The following is a 12119-nucleotide window of genomic DNA, read 5'->3' as shown; positions in this document are numbered from 1 at the left end:
TCTTCATCTTCTCTAACTTTACTCTCTCAACAATTCTACTTCTTTAAAAAAAAACATCTGATTTTTTAATCTCACTAATTATCTTTAATTTAATCATCTCATTAATCATTAACTATTATTAACACTAACTAATCATTACCCAAAATTAATCATGAGGGTAATTTAGGTATTAATATAAATATCTAGATAAAGAGTGACCTAGACTTACTTCTAATGTCTTACCCAAAATAAAACCATGCTCCTCAAAAAAAACCATGGTCCCAAAAAATCGTTCCTCATAAACCGGTCTTTAAAGTTAGTTAGGCCATGGACTCTAACAACTACCAGCTCTAGCCTTCTGAATAATAATGCACACTCTCGTTAATGAGGTAAGGAGTACACTTTATATGGTAGCTCAACCAAAGTGGTTAGGACAATAATGTTAAGGGATTTGGTCTCTAACTGGAAGACTTAGACGGTGGCAATAGATAGACTGGCAATGTAACTCACAGCGGAAGAGATGAACGGATCTTGGTTTTTCTTTTTAATAAATTTAACCGTTTCCCCTCAAAATATGAAGGCAGCTTCCTCTTTAAGAGAAAAAAAAAATAGTTATAATTACACCTTACAGTAAGAATAATTCAAAACATCAATAAATAAATAACATAAGATGGCAAAGGATCCATACGGCACAAAACTACCAACTATGTTTCTCATTGTCTATCTTTGTTCCAAAGCTTAAGAACAGAAGATCAGGTATGCCCTTGCTTGGAAAGCAATAACTCCGAGGCTGTCTTCAGTGATGCTGCTGCTTTTAGCAAATCCGCCTCTGTATGGCCAGCCGAAACAAACAACCGGATACCTGCCGGAAGTTGGCACTTATCAAGCATAGATCTTTTTGAGGCAGCTACTAACACTGAACCTTCCTCCAAAACCTGACAATGTAAACAGCCATCACCAGAGGAAAAGAAAGGGAATGATAAGCAGATTGAATTCTAAATTCATAATGGAACACGAGTTAGTGTAGCATCTTACATGATGCGCGATACTCTGAAGCAGATGTGAGTCTGTATTAAAGGAACCTGTTGAATTCTTTAGTTTCAGATAGACAAGGGGCGATAATGGATCACTTGCAATCGAAAGACCGGGAATCTCTGCTAAGCCTGCATTCATGTAAACGGCGAGATCAAGCCCCTCCAGTGTTAAGATACTGGTTTAAAACAACTACAAAAGGATAACAGTGTGATTGTAACAGGCTATCAGCGGATTATGGTTCATGCTTTAGATCATCGCAGGGGGTCATCATGCACGATACTCATACTATTGTACCTTATATATAGGAATGCACATTCTTCATGACTGGCACAACAATATAGTTTGTGTAAAGCACACTACTTAAAATGGTAGAAGAGAGATTAGAGCAGACCTCGCCATAGCACTGCAACATTGTTCCTCAATTTTGAGAGCAGATCAGGATTTTCTTCCAGGAGGTCAATAGCAGTAATTGCAGCAGTAGCAAGGTAAGGAGGCAAAGAAGCAGAGAAAACATAGCCCGAGCTGCTAAGACGCTGAAAAAAAGGAAAAGGCAGATAACATTAACCAAATGGAGTTGTAACACACGGTACAGAAATTGACATTTGAAGAACAGGCAGATTCTAGCAACAACACTTCCAAAGATCAAAACTGTAACTCAATAGATCCCAATTCTCATTAAATATTTTAATTACTAATGTACGGCTTCCCTAGAACAAATTACTTGATAAACTAAATTCGTACTTGATGATCAACCACTCTGACACTTCCCGTACAGAATCCACCACAAGTAGCCAACGCGTTTCCCATAGCAGCCGTTATGATATCAATCTTTTCAACCTGCAGCTAGATATATAAGAAAAAACGCATGCCAAAAGGCAAATCTTTCAGTTAAAAAAAGAAGAAAAAGTTAACATTACCGGGACCCCAAAATGTTCAGTTAGACCTCTTCCAGATTCTCCGAGCACTCCAAATGAATTACTCTCGTCCAGCAGAACACGGAAGCGATACTTCTCTTTCAGTCTGATTATTACATCTAGCGGAACTAGTTGCCCAGAGTTCTGTAACAAATGAAAGATTATCATACTAACGAACTAAAATAGAGGCGAATTATAATTTTCATTTCTAGAAATGCAAGGTGTGCCTACATGTGTAAGAATTGACATGATTATTATGGTTTAGTCGCTGGCAGTCTTTCTTATGTTTAATAAGTCTTTCTTAGGTTTTATTTTTGAGAAAACTCAAAAACATAAAGATAACAAAATTAGCTACCAACTATTGTATTCTACTTTACAGAGCTTTTCCAAGTTAACCATGGAGATAATCAATGTCTGTTTATATATTCGATCAAGAAAAGAGCAATAAAATAAAGAATCGCTACATTTTTACGGAGTCCACTTTTCCTCAAAACCTCGTCTGTCTAACTTTGAAAATGCAGACCGTAGATGGTGTGAGCAAGCAAAAATCTCTAAAATTATTGAAGGGGATTCATTACCAGCAAGCATCACGCAGTCGACCTTAGACTCTTTCTCTCTCTATTGTTCATAGAAATATCAATGATGATGGAGACGAAAAATCAGACTATTATATCTCGACGGTTAAACCTAAGAACTGTGTCTTCATTTAGTGGATCATAAAGATTTTTTTTTGTGGTTGGATTCTTAGCACTGTAAAGCATTTAAAGAAGCGAAACAATTGCGCCAACTATGGAAATAGTAAGTGCGCTTGTTATTTCATATTTTATTTATTACCTAACGGTCTTCAAAGGTCCAAGTCTCAAAGACAAAGTAGGTCATCTTAAAGACCAAAATGCAAAAGTTCTGAGACCCGTCAAAATAACCCAATTTGGGCATGCTATTATTAATGAGCATTAAGCACTAAGAGGAACTTTGAAGGTCAATCCAGAATTGTATACCTAATCAATTAGTAATACCTGGTATAAAGCTTCAACCACGATGTAACGCCTCATCTTGCTCGCTCTCTTATTCTGGCGTGTAACTTTCTCCAGAGTATTTTCCAATGATTGCATATCATTGTGCTTGAAATACACAACAGTGCTTCTTGAGAGATGAAGCCCATTCTGTATTCCCCAATGAACACCTTCATCGCTGTAGAGAAAGAAAAGAACTTATCGATAAATACAAAAGTTACATATCTGCCTAAATGTAGTGTAGTGGTTTGAAAACACAGTTAAAGTTTTGGTCAATAATCCTATATGTGCTACACAGTCACATCACTGATGTGGCCATGGAAAATAAGGCAAGATCAGCTACACCATGAGAGGATTGGTTTGTTCAATGAAGCCCAGAATCCAGTAATTTCACAAAGCAAAACTAGAACGAAAAAGAAAAGATTATTGGTTGATCAACACTGCATCGTTATAAGATGCTCGGAATTACTTGCTTTTTGTGACATTTCCAATTCAGGGAACTCAAATGACGGTAATTTAGCACTGAGGATAGATATACATACACAACAATTATGTCTCCTTTTTTACAAAATGCAGGAATAGCACTGAACATTGTAGAAATTCCATATGAATAGAGTATTGAATCAGGAGTTCCCAGAAACTTTGCAATCTTCGCCTCACAATCTAAGTGGACATCTACACAAAACATATATTTTTGTTAGTACATAGGTGTGTCAAGAAAAAGAAAACTGTGAACCCTTGTCTTTCTAATAAAGAAATCGCGTAGCTCTGACCGGAAAAGATGAAGAAAACGAAGTCCTACGAATCTATATCACAGACTCTGACGGTTCTTATTCTTACCAATTGTTCCATAGAATCCCCGTGGACCACAAGAACCTACACCATATTTATCCAGCGAATCGGTACATGACTTCTGAAATACCAAGAAAATATACATACTCGTTTACTATATATACACAAAGAGAGGGAGGGAAAAGTATAAAGTAGAGCCCTCACAATTAACTTTTCATTTCCTACTAATCCAAGATAGTTTGATGAAGCAAAGTTCACAACATCCCTCCCCTTAATTACAACATGTGGCCCTGCATCACTGCATGAACGGAAACCTATAAGAATTTAATTTACTGATCAATCTGCTCAAAAAAAAAGACGCTGAAACTTTACTTCGTATTGCAGGGTACATAATAGTGTAATGACGTATATAGCGAAAGAGTATCTAAGGCGCTAAGCACACCTAAATGAAAAAAAAATGACTTCAAGGAATTACGCAGACAGGATAACAGAACGATAAAAAGAGACATTGTCACCTTTCCAATATAGGAGGTTCACATTTCATCTCTTCTGTGATCGGAGGAATTAGAGAGTCTGGAACCCAATCTTCACAAAGTTCGTCTACTTCCTACAAGGAAGTCAAACATATTTTAGTTTATTTGCTTGTGACTTAAATAACTAAATGTAAATTAGCAACACACAGAAATCTAATAATCATAACCAGGAATCCATAAATTGCAAGGCTGAAGCCAGAATATATTCAGCAGATGCAGGAGAAGGATTCAGGAACGGGAACAAAATTCAATAATTTACTATAAGAACTTCACTTTAAAACACAACATTTACCACGGAATCGAAAGGTCGGAGCAGGATTATCCAATTTACCGTGATCGAAACAAGAATATACCAAATATGCAACTTTCAAATTATGAATAATTTTGAATTTTGAATTGGGCAAACAAACTACATTTCTCAGTTGTCTAATTATATTAAACAATTGACAAGTTCAGATAAGCAGCCAAAGATAAGATAAAGTCTAACAAAAAAAATATCTGTTGTACTAACCCTCTCTGTCAGTGGCTTTTTAGGGGGCTTGTAACTCTTCTGGAGGAGTAAGACAACGACAGCGACCAATAGAACAAATTCTACGACATAATGGCCTTTATCCAAAGAAAAAAAGAAAGAAACGTAGATCTTATAAGAAATAGCGATGTCAACAATAGAGTATACCCAAAAAAGAAGGAAAGAAGAGAAAAGGAAAATATTCAAGTAGGTGTAAATCCGGATGGCCTACCACCAATTGGAGTTCCAAAAACAACAGCTCCAGCAAAATCAGCATTTAGAGCCCCTGGAATCCAATCGAATGAATTTTTCATTACATCCATAAGCATAGATGCCATCACGTTAAACAATTTGGTTGCATTCAAAGTCAGAAATTAGGTCGACGATGAAGAACGCTCATAGCTGAACTTGAGTAACCAGAGTTTGTCCACTCTTATTATATGGGGATCAATGAACCACCTTTGACTGTATTTGTGACCCTGCTAGAAGAAATTGCAAAATTCAGATTCATTGAGTAAAATTTCAGACACCCGAAAAAACACTGAGTTTCGGGGCTTGTTTGCTCAACAGCAGAAAAAGAAAAGCATATACATCAATGCATAAGCAAGAGAATCGTCTGATAGTAAAATATAAATAGGTAATGAAAACAATAATCAAAGATAAGCAAGAAAAGGGAGAAACTGAAACACTAAAATACGGAAATCACATTCATGACTGAAAGTTATCCCCTTCCAATTCATGACTGATAGTAAAGTTATCCACTTCCATAACACATTGTTCACATCTAAAGGGCATAGATTTTTAAAATCTCTATTCTAAAGTCTCGATAACCATTGTAGAGTTTTCAATCTGCTGACCTATAACTATTTCCAAGTTGAAGGTGCCATCACCACTATTTTACCTAGATTCTATCAATTTTCTCCCATTGTATCATTCTCACAGCTCTAGGTGTAGTTTCACATGATTAAAAAAAAAAGTGCATGTCCTTGAACAACATTTTGATTATTAATATGCCATTATTCAACCATATTCTTCGACAATGTTTTATCTCTCCTCAAATTCAATAAACCAACTGAGCATTCACCTAAAACTCTATCGCCATATGAATCTAAACATGATTCATAAATATTTCAATGAGAAGCATAGGAATTATCAATATACGGGCAATAAAACTGATAATAGAAAATCGTAAATAAATGGATGTACAGAGGAAACATATCAAAAATAACAATATTTATGAAACAGAGAATCATATGATAAGTACCTTGAGAAATTGATTCCTTTTCTCTACTGGCGAACAATGAAAATTTTCGCTGTGTTTGGGGAGAGATTAGGGTTATGCAAAAATGGAATTGATAGATCGGATCTGATCCCTATAACACAAAATAAAGAAGGAACCTTTTATTTATTTTGTCACTGCAAAGAGAAACGAAGAAGATTCAAAGATTTTATGATTAGTTTATTATTATACTGCCTGCGCTAACATTACCCTTGTTGGACTCGGATTCCAAGTTGTCACGTGCATACAACACCGTATTTGTTTCTTATTGTTACACTTTATTTACACCTAAAGTAGGATTCAGCTACCATTCGTGGTTGACACTTTACAGACTGATCCGAGTTCCGGTGCTTTTGAAGCCGGCCTGTTGCTTTTTATCTCGCATGTTCCAAGATATCAAATCCCAGGTAGATGAGATGGGTAATCGGAGGATTTCAAATGTGAGGTTCCAAACACAACTGACGGGAATTGAACATTGAACAACACTATTGACTTTCAGATGGCATTTAATTTATCACTTGACTAAACCGGTACAGGCGTGTAATGAAGACGGCTACACCCTAAATATCAGCTTTATTGGAACTATTACATATCCACTTGACACTATCCAGGCAGCCTACTACAGATTCGTTATGTGAAGATAATAAAAGAATAGTAAACAATGTGAAAGTTAGAAGATCTTGTGGCAGATTCTGCTTTTGTTCCAGGGGGATGGGATCTCTGTTTGATGCGTAAAAAAAACTACTCCTTTCCAATGCTACATCTTTCTTCACTTCAACAACAACAGCCTGTAAAGTGTATAGATTGATCTCTTCCGAGGTATAATGAAGGTATCTAAACTTCAATGGTCAATTTTTTGACGTTCGACTGAGTATTATACATTATCCCATCCAGGAATGTTAGCTGTAGCCTCATTCACTCTTTTAACCAATGTTACCTGCAAATTACCAGTAACAGAGTGTCAAGCCTAAAAAAAAGAGAACATAAAAGAATATATTATTAAAACTCTCTACTTCATTAGGTGATCTGCACCTGCAATCATAAAAGCCAGGAGAGATGGGCATAATTGATTGATTAGTCGGGTCCTGGGATAATATTTTTTTCATCTTGATTGAATTACAGGTTAGGCATTACTTTTCTTTGATGACCACTTTAATAGATGCTACAAAGCTCATCAAACTACGGTCTGCAAATCCCAAATCAACTGTCATATACAGAGGCTCGAACTAAAGACTAGTTTTGGGTTCTTGTAGATTTTATTTCTGGTTCTCTTGGAAGCAACCTCTATCCTAGTTCAAAGTGGTGGTCCGATACAAACATTATTTTCTCTCTTTTCTTAACACAAGGGAACAAACAACTGATCAATAATAAGTCACTGTGGGAAACTGAAAACTTGCTCTCTCCCTGACTATGACCCTAATTTCTCCACCGTGATGTCAGTAATAAGTAGATGTTCTTTTGAATACCTCGATAACCTACGCAGCATACAGGAAATAGGGTGCATTTTGTTCCTTTACTTGCATGTATCTTTTCTTGTTTTGTTTTAGAATAAATTGCATGGATTTCCTGACAATTTGTTACATCATCATCTTGGTGGGTCCATTTATTCTTCATTGATCCACATGGTTTGTGATACACAAACCAAGTACGTTAAACAGGTGTCTGATAAACTGCTTAAGCACCAAGCTTGGGTAGTTGTTCGACCAGGACTGACCATCTTCCCGCGACCATTAACTGGCTCAGCCAGTTGCCACCTCAAGGCATAAGATTTAAGTTCTCCATTTATATCAATTATTCTATCTCCAGGAGGGTCAACGTTCCCAGACTGCTTGACTATATGCTCCATTTAAATCTTATTCTAGTGAATCACCCTCCTCATTGTCCTCAACTTCATGTTACATGTACTATCAAAAATGACTCCAAATCCAATGGTCATGGTATTCACTTTTCTTAAAACCCCAAGTCCTATAATGTGCTACTTTTGCCGCAGTACCCATTTCATATCCCTTAGTTCACAACTTACTAAGACCTGAAACAATCCAACTCATAATGTTACACATCATAAAATAACCAATGGCTACTGAGAAATCTGAGGTGGATGATTTTGGGTACTTAAGTTTCAACAGTTCTTCTAAGTTCCATTCTCATGAAAAACCTCCATCATTTACTTCCATCATAACAAACCCTTCGTGTAGAAGCATTAAACATTGCAGACGCACTTTCAGAATTTGAACAACTAGGTGGTGCTCACGTGATGTTAAATTTGTTCACTCAATTGTGGTGCATGTTATTCATTAATACTTAGTGATAAGTAGTCCCACTTAATTAGCCCATATGCGCTTAAAGATAGACAACACAGATTCTTTGTTACAGATCAATTCGATGCCAGGATAATAAACTAAACAACTCAGTGTGACTTGAGCATATAAAACCAGGGTTAAGTAGACCTAATACAGAACATACCATAACGCTATGTTGGTTATAATCTGACAATACTCACACAAGCTGGTTGTCTCAAGGCTACAACAGCTCATGGTCAATCTACAGATCCTATAATGACAAAATCCAGATAAATGCAAACCTATTCCTTGAGGATGCAGACCTGTCTAAGGTTACAGGGTGCAGGAAATTCTAGATATGTCCTTCAAGTTAGCAAATATGAATTCATTCAAGCGAAGAACAAAAGTAATATAATAGCATACCACACTTTCAGGAACTCCAGGTGGGGGCAAGGAGAGGTTTCTTGGTGGAGGACCGCGAAGATGCGATCTCTTATCAAAGCGCCACTCCCCAACTTTCCCATATGTTAGTTCACCCTGAAAGATATCAAACTAAATTCACAACCATAGAACCAGCAAACAATCTAAGTGTACTCACATATATAGGCTAACAAGATAAATAAATTAAAACTCAGAAATAAACGAGCTATGTAATAATTAACATTATTTGTCATAAAATCATTGCCCACTATGCACATATTGTGATGGAAGAATGATATTTACCTTCAAAGAGTAGTCACATCCATAAGTATAGTGAATTATGAACTTCTTCCCAACCTCCAAATCCCACGGGGGCTGTAATTAACCAGAACAACTTTTAAACAAAGAAGCAACGCAACAAGAAGAAAGAGAACAGAATTTCTTTAAAAAAAAAATCCTGATAGAGAATCTTCTTCGTGTAACACCTGTAGCATAAAATCTTTTCGGAGGGTATGCTGGACGCCATGCAACGCCGATGCAACAGCATATGCATACCTTAAGTCAACAGCCAAAAAAAAAATTAAAAGCAGCAAGACATGTATCAGTGACACCAAAACAAGAAATATACAAGAAGATAAACGTGATTAGATATATATTTTGATAAGTCGCTCACATTTCTAATACCCATCCAAAAGCCTTATCAGTCTCAGGATCATCTTTCATGCTTAGAGAGACATTCATCCATGTTGGTGCAATTTTCTCCAGAGTGGACTGGTTACATGAAATTTAACTTCTCATGAGCAACAACAGTTATTTGCAGATATAAAAGCCACTAATTAATAATCACTTTAACGATCAAGAATATCTACAAAATTCAATCTCTAGGGAAGCCATGCATTTTGTTTAATATTATTTTGAACAGTTAAGAAAAAGTAAACAGACGACGAAGTGGCTGACAGATTTCGATAATCAAACACACAAGGAAAAAATATGAATAAATACTGTATGTTTGATGAAAAATCATGAACAATGTTGTTCATATGGGATATGGAGTAATGTCTATTGTTGATAAGTTGAAGAAAGTCATCAAGGAACTACTACGGGAATTACTACCTCAACTATTGGTTCTAAGCTAACTTCTTATTCCTTTTTTTTTTTAATCACGTATTGACTATCATTATTCTCGAAAAGATGAATATAGAGTTTGACTAGTTCCCAAGTTGTGATGTGTTGATTTCCTTATTAAATCTCATACTGAAAAAGACTAAATGAGATATTTAATTAACACATAATCACCAACTGCTAATCATTCAAATAAAAGGATAACACAACTATACATGAAAAGCTAAAAGTCTCCATGCCATTCTTTTCATGTACCATCTAATGGGGTCACACCTCATCGAGAAAAACCTGCTATACGCAAATATGTGCTACAGAATTCCCAACGGAGAGTTGACGTATCAGAACGAGTTTATCAAGCTACCAAAGGAAGAAGAGAAATTACCTTCTTGATAATTACAGGAGAATTGCCAATGGGATCAACATTTGTCACGGGGCCCATGTCCTTGGGATAGAACTTTCTTATAACATTCTCATGTTCAGTAGGTTTGATATAGAAAAATGGGAATGCTGCCGGATATCCTCCACGTGCTAAGTTAGGCAGAGGATTTACAAAAACGTGATCAGGTTCCGCCATCAGGATGTAACTGAAATTATTATGTCAGTAAGCTTTCAGATTTTTTTCAGGGAATAAAAGCAAACACAGCATTATTATCATTAAGAAAGCCACTTCTAAATAAGCAAGAAAATAACAAAAAAAAAACAAGAAAAAATTAACTCACTCCTCCTCGATTGTAGCTTTTTCTAGCCATTGCACAAATGCCCATGGCCTATTCAAGACAATGTAACCCTGGAACAACATGAAACATCATACAAAGAAACTCAATTACCGAGCTAATAGTAACAATTGCAGATTTTTAACACAAAGTAGTAACAAAAAGCAGAAGGAGCAACATATATAATGCACATAATTCTCACCCTATCGAGTCCCTCGGGAAGAGGATCAACAACGAACGTGGGAATTTCCTCCATGAGATTGTCAGGATTCCCAGAATGCAAAACCCTAGTGAATCCTCCCATCTCTGACCCAGGCATTTCCTTCACTTTCTTATACCAATAATACATAATCCGACATTGCCATTTGCTGTAAGGTGCATCAGTAGCAGTAAGGGCAACATGGAATAGCAATTTCCCGCTTGTTTTAAAATCTTCAGGCATTTGAGTAACCGGGTCAGACCTCGAAAATGAAGTATCTAAACTATCACCGCCCCCAGTTCTATTGCTAATTATCATAGTTAATAAGTTATATGTTACAAAAAATATTCCTAGAGCTAAAAGAACCAGAAGCAATGGTGATGCCCGTCCATTTTTCCTCCCAATCATCCTGCTATCAAATTATTTCCACTAAATAGACAATAGTTTTCTACCTAAACCCTAGACTACTACTCTATAGATCTAGAACCAAATTTTCTCCAATTCTTACACCTCTAACTAAACCCTTTGTTTATACCAAATGCAAACAGTTGACAAAACTGATCCAATTCAAGTCAACTGAAGTATACAGATTTAACAAAAACTAGGTCAACATAAACCCAGAAAATTAAAAACCAAAATTATAGTTAATTAAAGCCAAAGGAAACAATCCTGTTATGAAACTGATTAGTTTGAGTAATTATGCAAACGCATGAGAATTAAAGATTAAAGTTTGGGATAATCAAAATTTGTCTAAATTGGGAATGAAACAGGCGCCCACAAAACCAAATTGGGCGCCACCATTTAAAAACGGATGAGAAGATGTAAGAAAAACCTCTAAGAGAAACTGGATTATGAAGATAAAAATGAGTTAGATTTTGAGTTTGTGATCTTGAGAAATGTGGAGATACTGGAGAAGTGTGTCCACGATTTTGGATCCAAATACAAATACAAAAAAACAAGAAAGTGTTCACAGAGATTCGAAAATGTAAACTTAAAGTAAACTTCTTATTTTGTTTCTACTTGCGCATCTTATATTTGGTCGACAGAACAGATATCCTTTCCTGCAAAGCAAAGTTTCCCAATTAGAGACGTCGATTACCGATCTAAACCCTCTATTTAACCAATGAAAGGTCGCCACATCAGCTGGACCAGTTTTACGAGGGTAAGGGCCTGGATGATTCTATATCCACCAAACGGTTGCATCTAGGTCCAAGGGCATAGCTCAGTGGTTCCCATCAACTGCAGTAAGGAGGAAGTCAGGGGTTCAATCCCCACCGTAGAGGTTTGTATTTAATTAGTATATAGAGGGGTTTGGCGGGGTTGGGTCTAGCAG

General features: G+C 36.3%; 2 protein-coding genes across 3 annotated transcripts; both read right to left on the bottom strand.

Annotated features, from left to right (window-relative positions):
- Positions 1-495: 495 nt before the first annotated feature.
- On the bottom strand, positions 496-6228 carry LOC113323716 (long chain base biosynthesis protein 1-like). 2 transcript variants are annotated; one of them, XM_026572061.1, is made up of 13 exons: positions 6039-6228; positions 5007-5253; positions 4778-4872; positions 4249-4340; positions 3938-4031; positions 3782-3854; positions 3484-3616; positions 2945-3119; positions 1932-2072; positions 1756-1851; positions 1406-1547; positions 1015-1142; positions 496-914 (listed from the first exon to the last, which is right to left on the bottom strand). In XM_026572061.1, the coding sequence occupies exons 2-13, from the start codon at positions 5110-5112 to the stop codon at positions 732-734; spliced, it is 1458 nt and encodes a 485-aa protein (XP_026427846.1). In that variant the 5' UTR covers positions 5113-5253; positions 6039-6228; the 3' UTR covers positions 496-731. The 2 variants fall into 2 exon arrangements, with proteins under 2 accessions (XP_026427846.1, XP_026427847.1); XM_026572062.1 differs by having other exon boundaries at positions 5007-5256; positions 6039-6218.
- Positions 6229-6521: 293 nt separating this feature from the next.
- On the bottom strand, positions 6522-11800 carry LOC113323717 (hydroxyproline O-arabinosyltransferase 3-like). The gene is made up of 8 exons (XM_026572063.1): positions 10790-11800; positions 10594-10661; positions 10257-10458; positions 9426-9523; positions 9238-9307; positions 9056-9127; positions 8756-8869; positions 6522-6990 (listed from the first exon to the last, which is right to left on the bottom strand). The coding sequence occupies exons 1-8, from the start codon at positions 11192-11194 to the stop codon at positions 6928-6930; spliced, it is 1092 nt and encodes a 363-aa protein (XP_026427848.1). The 5' UTR covers positions 11195-11800; the 3' UTR covers positions 6522-6927.
- Between the last annotated feature and the right edge of the window lie 319 nt (positions 11801-12119).

Source organism: Papaver somniferum, chromosome 11 (assembly GCF_003573695.1).
Source record: "Papaver somniferum cultivar HN1 chromosome 11, ASM357369v1, whole genome shotgun sequence".
NCBI classification, from domain to species: Eukaryota; Viridiplantae; Streptophyta; class Magnoliopsida; order Ranunculales; family Papaveraceae; genus Papaver; species Papaver somniferum.
The sequence above is the reverse complement of the archived record's forward strand: the minus strand, read 5'-3'. Positions and strand labels throughout refer to the sequence as shown.

Excerpts from the sequence above, each read along its gene's own strand:
- LOC113323716 (XM_026572061.1), bottom strand. The coding sequence starts at position 5,112 with ATGGCATCTATGCTTATGGATGTAATGAAAAATTCATTCGATTGGATT. Across the intron at positions 1,548-1,755 it reads TCAGAGTGGTTGATCATCAA|CGTCTTAGCAGCTCGGGCTA; the intron begins GTACGAATTTAG and ends CCTTTTTTTCAG. Across the intron at positions 1,143-1,405 it reads TGTTGCAGTGCTATGGCGAG|GCTTAGCAGAGATTCCCGGT; the intron begins GTCTGCTCTAAT and ends ACATGAATGCAG.
- LOC113323717 (XM_026572063.1), bottom strand. The coding sequence starts at position 11,194 with ATGATTGGGAGGAAAAATGGACGGGCATCACCATTGCTTCTGGTTCTT. Across the intron at positions 9,308-9,425 it reads TTTGGATGGGTATTAGAAAT|GTATGCATATGCTGTTGCAT; the intron begins GTGAGCGACTTA and ends TGTTGACTTAAG. Across the intron at positions 6,991-8,755 it reads CTGGAGTTCCTGAAAGTGTG|GTAACATTGGTTAAAAGAGT; the intron begins GTATGCTATTAT and ends GGTAATTTGCAG.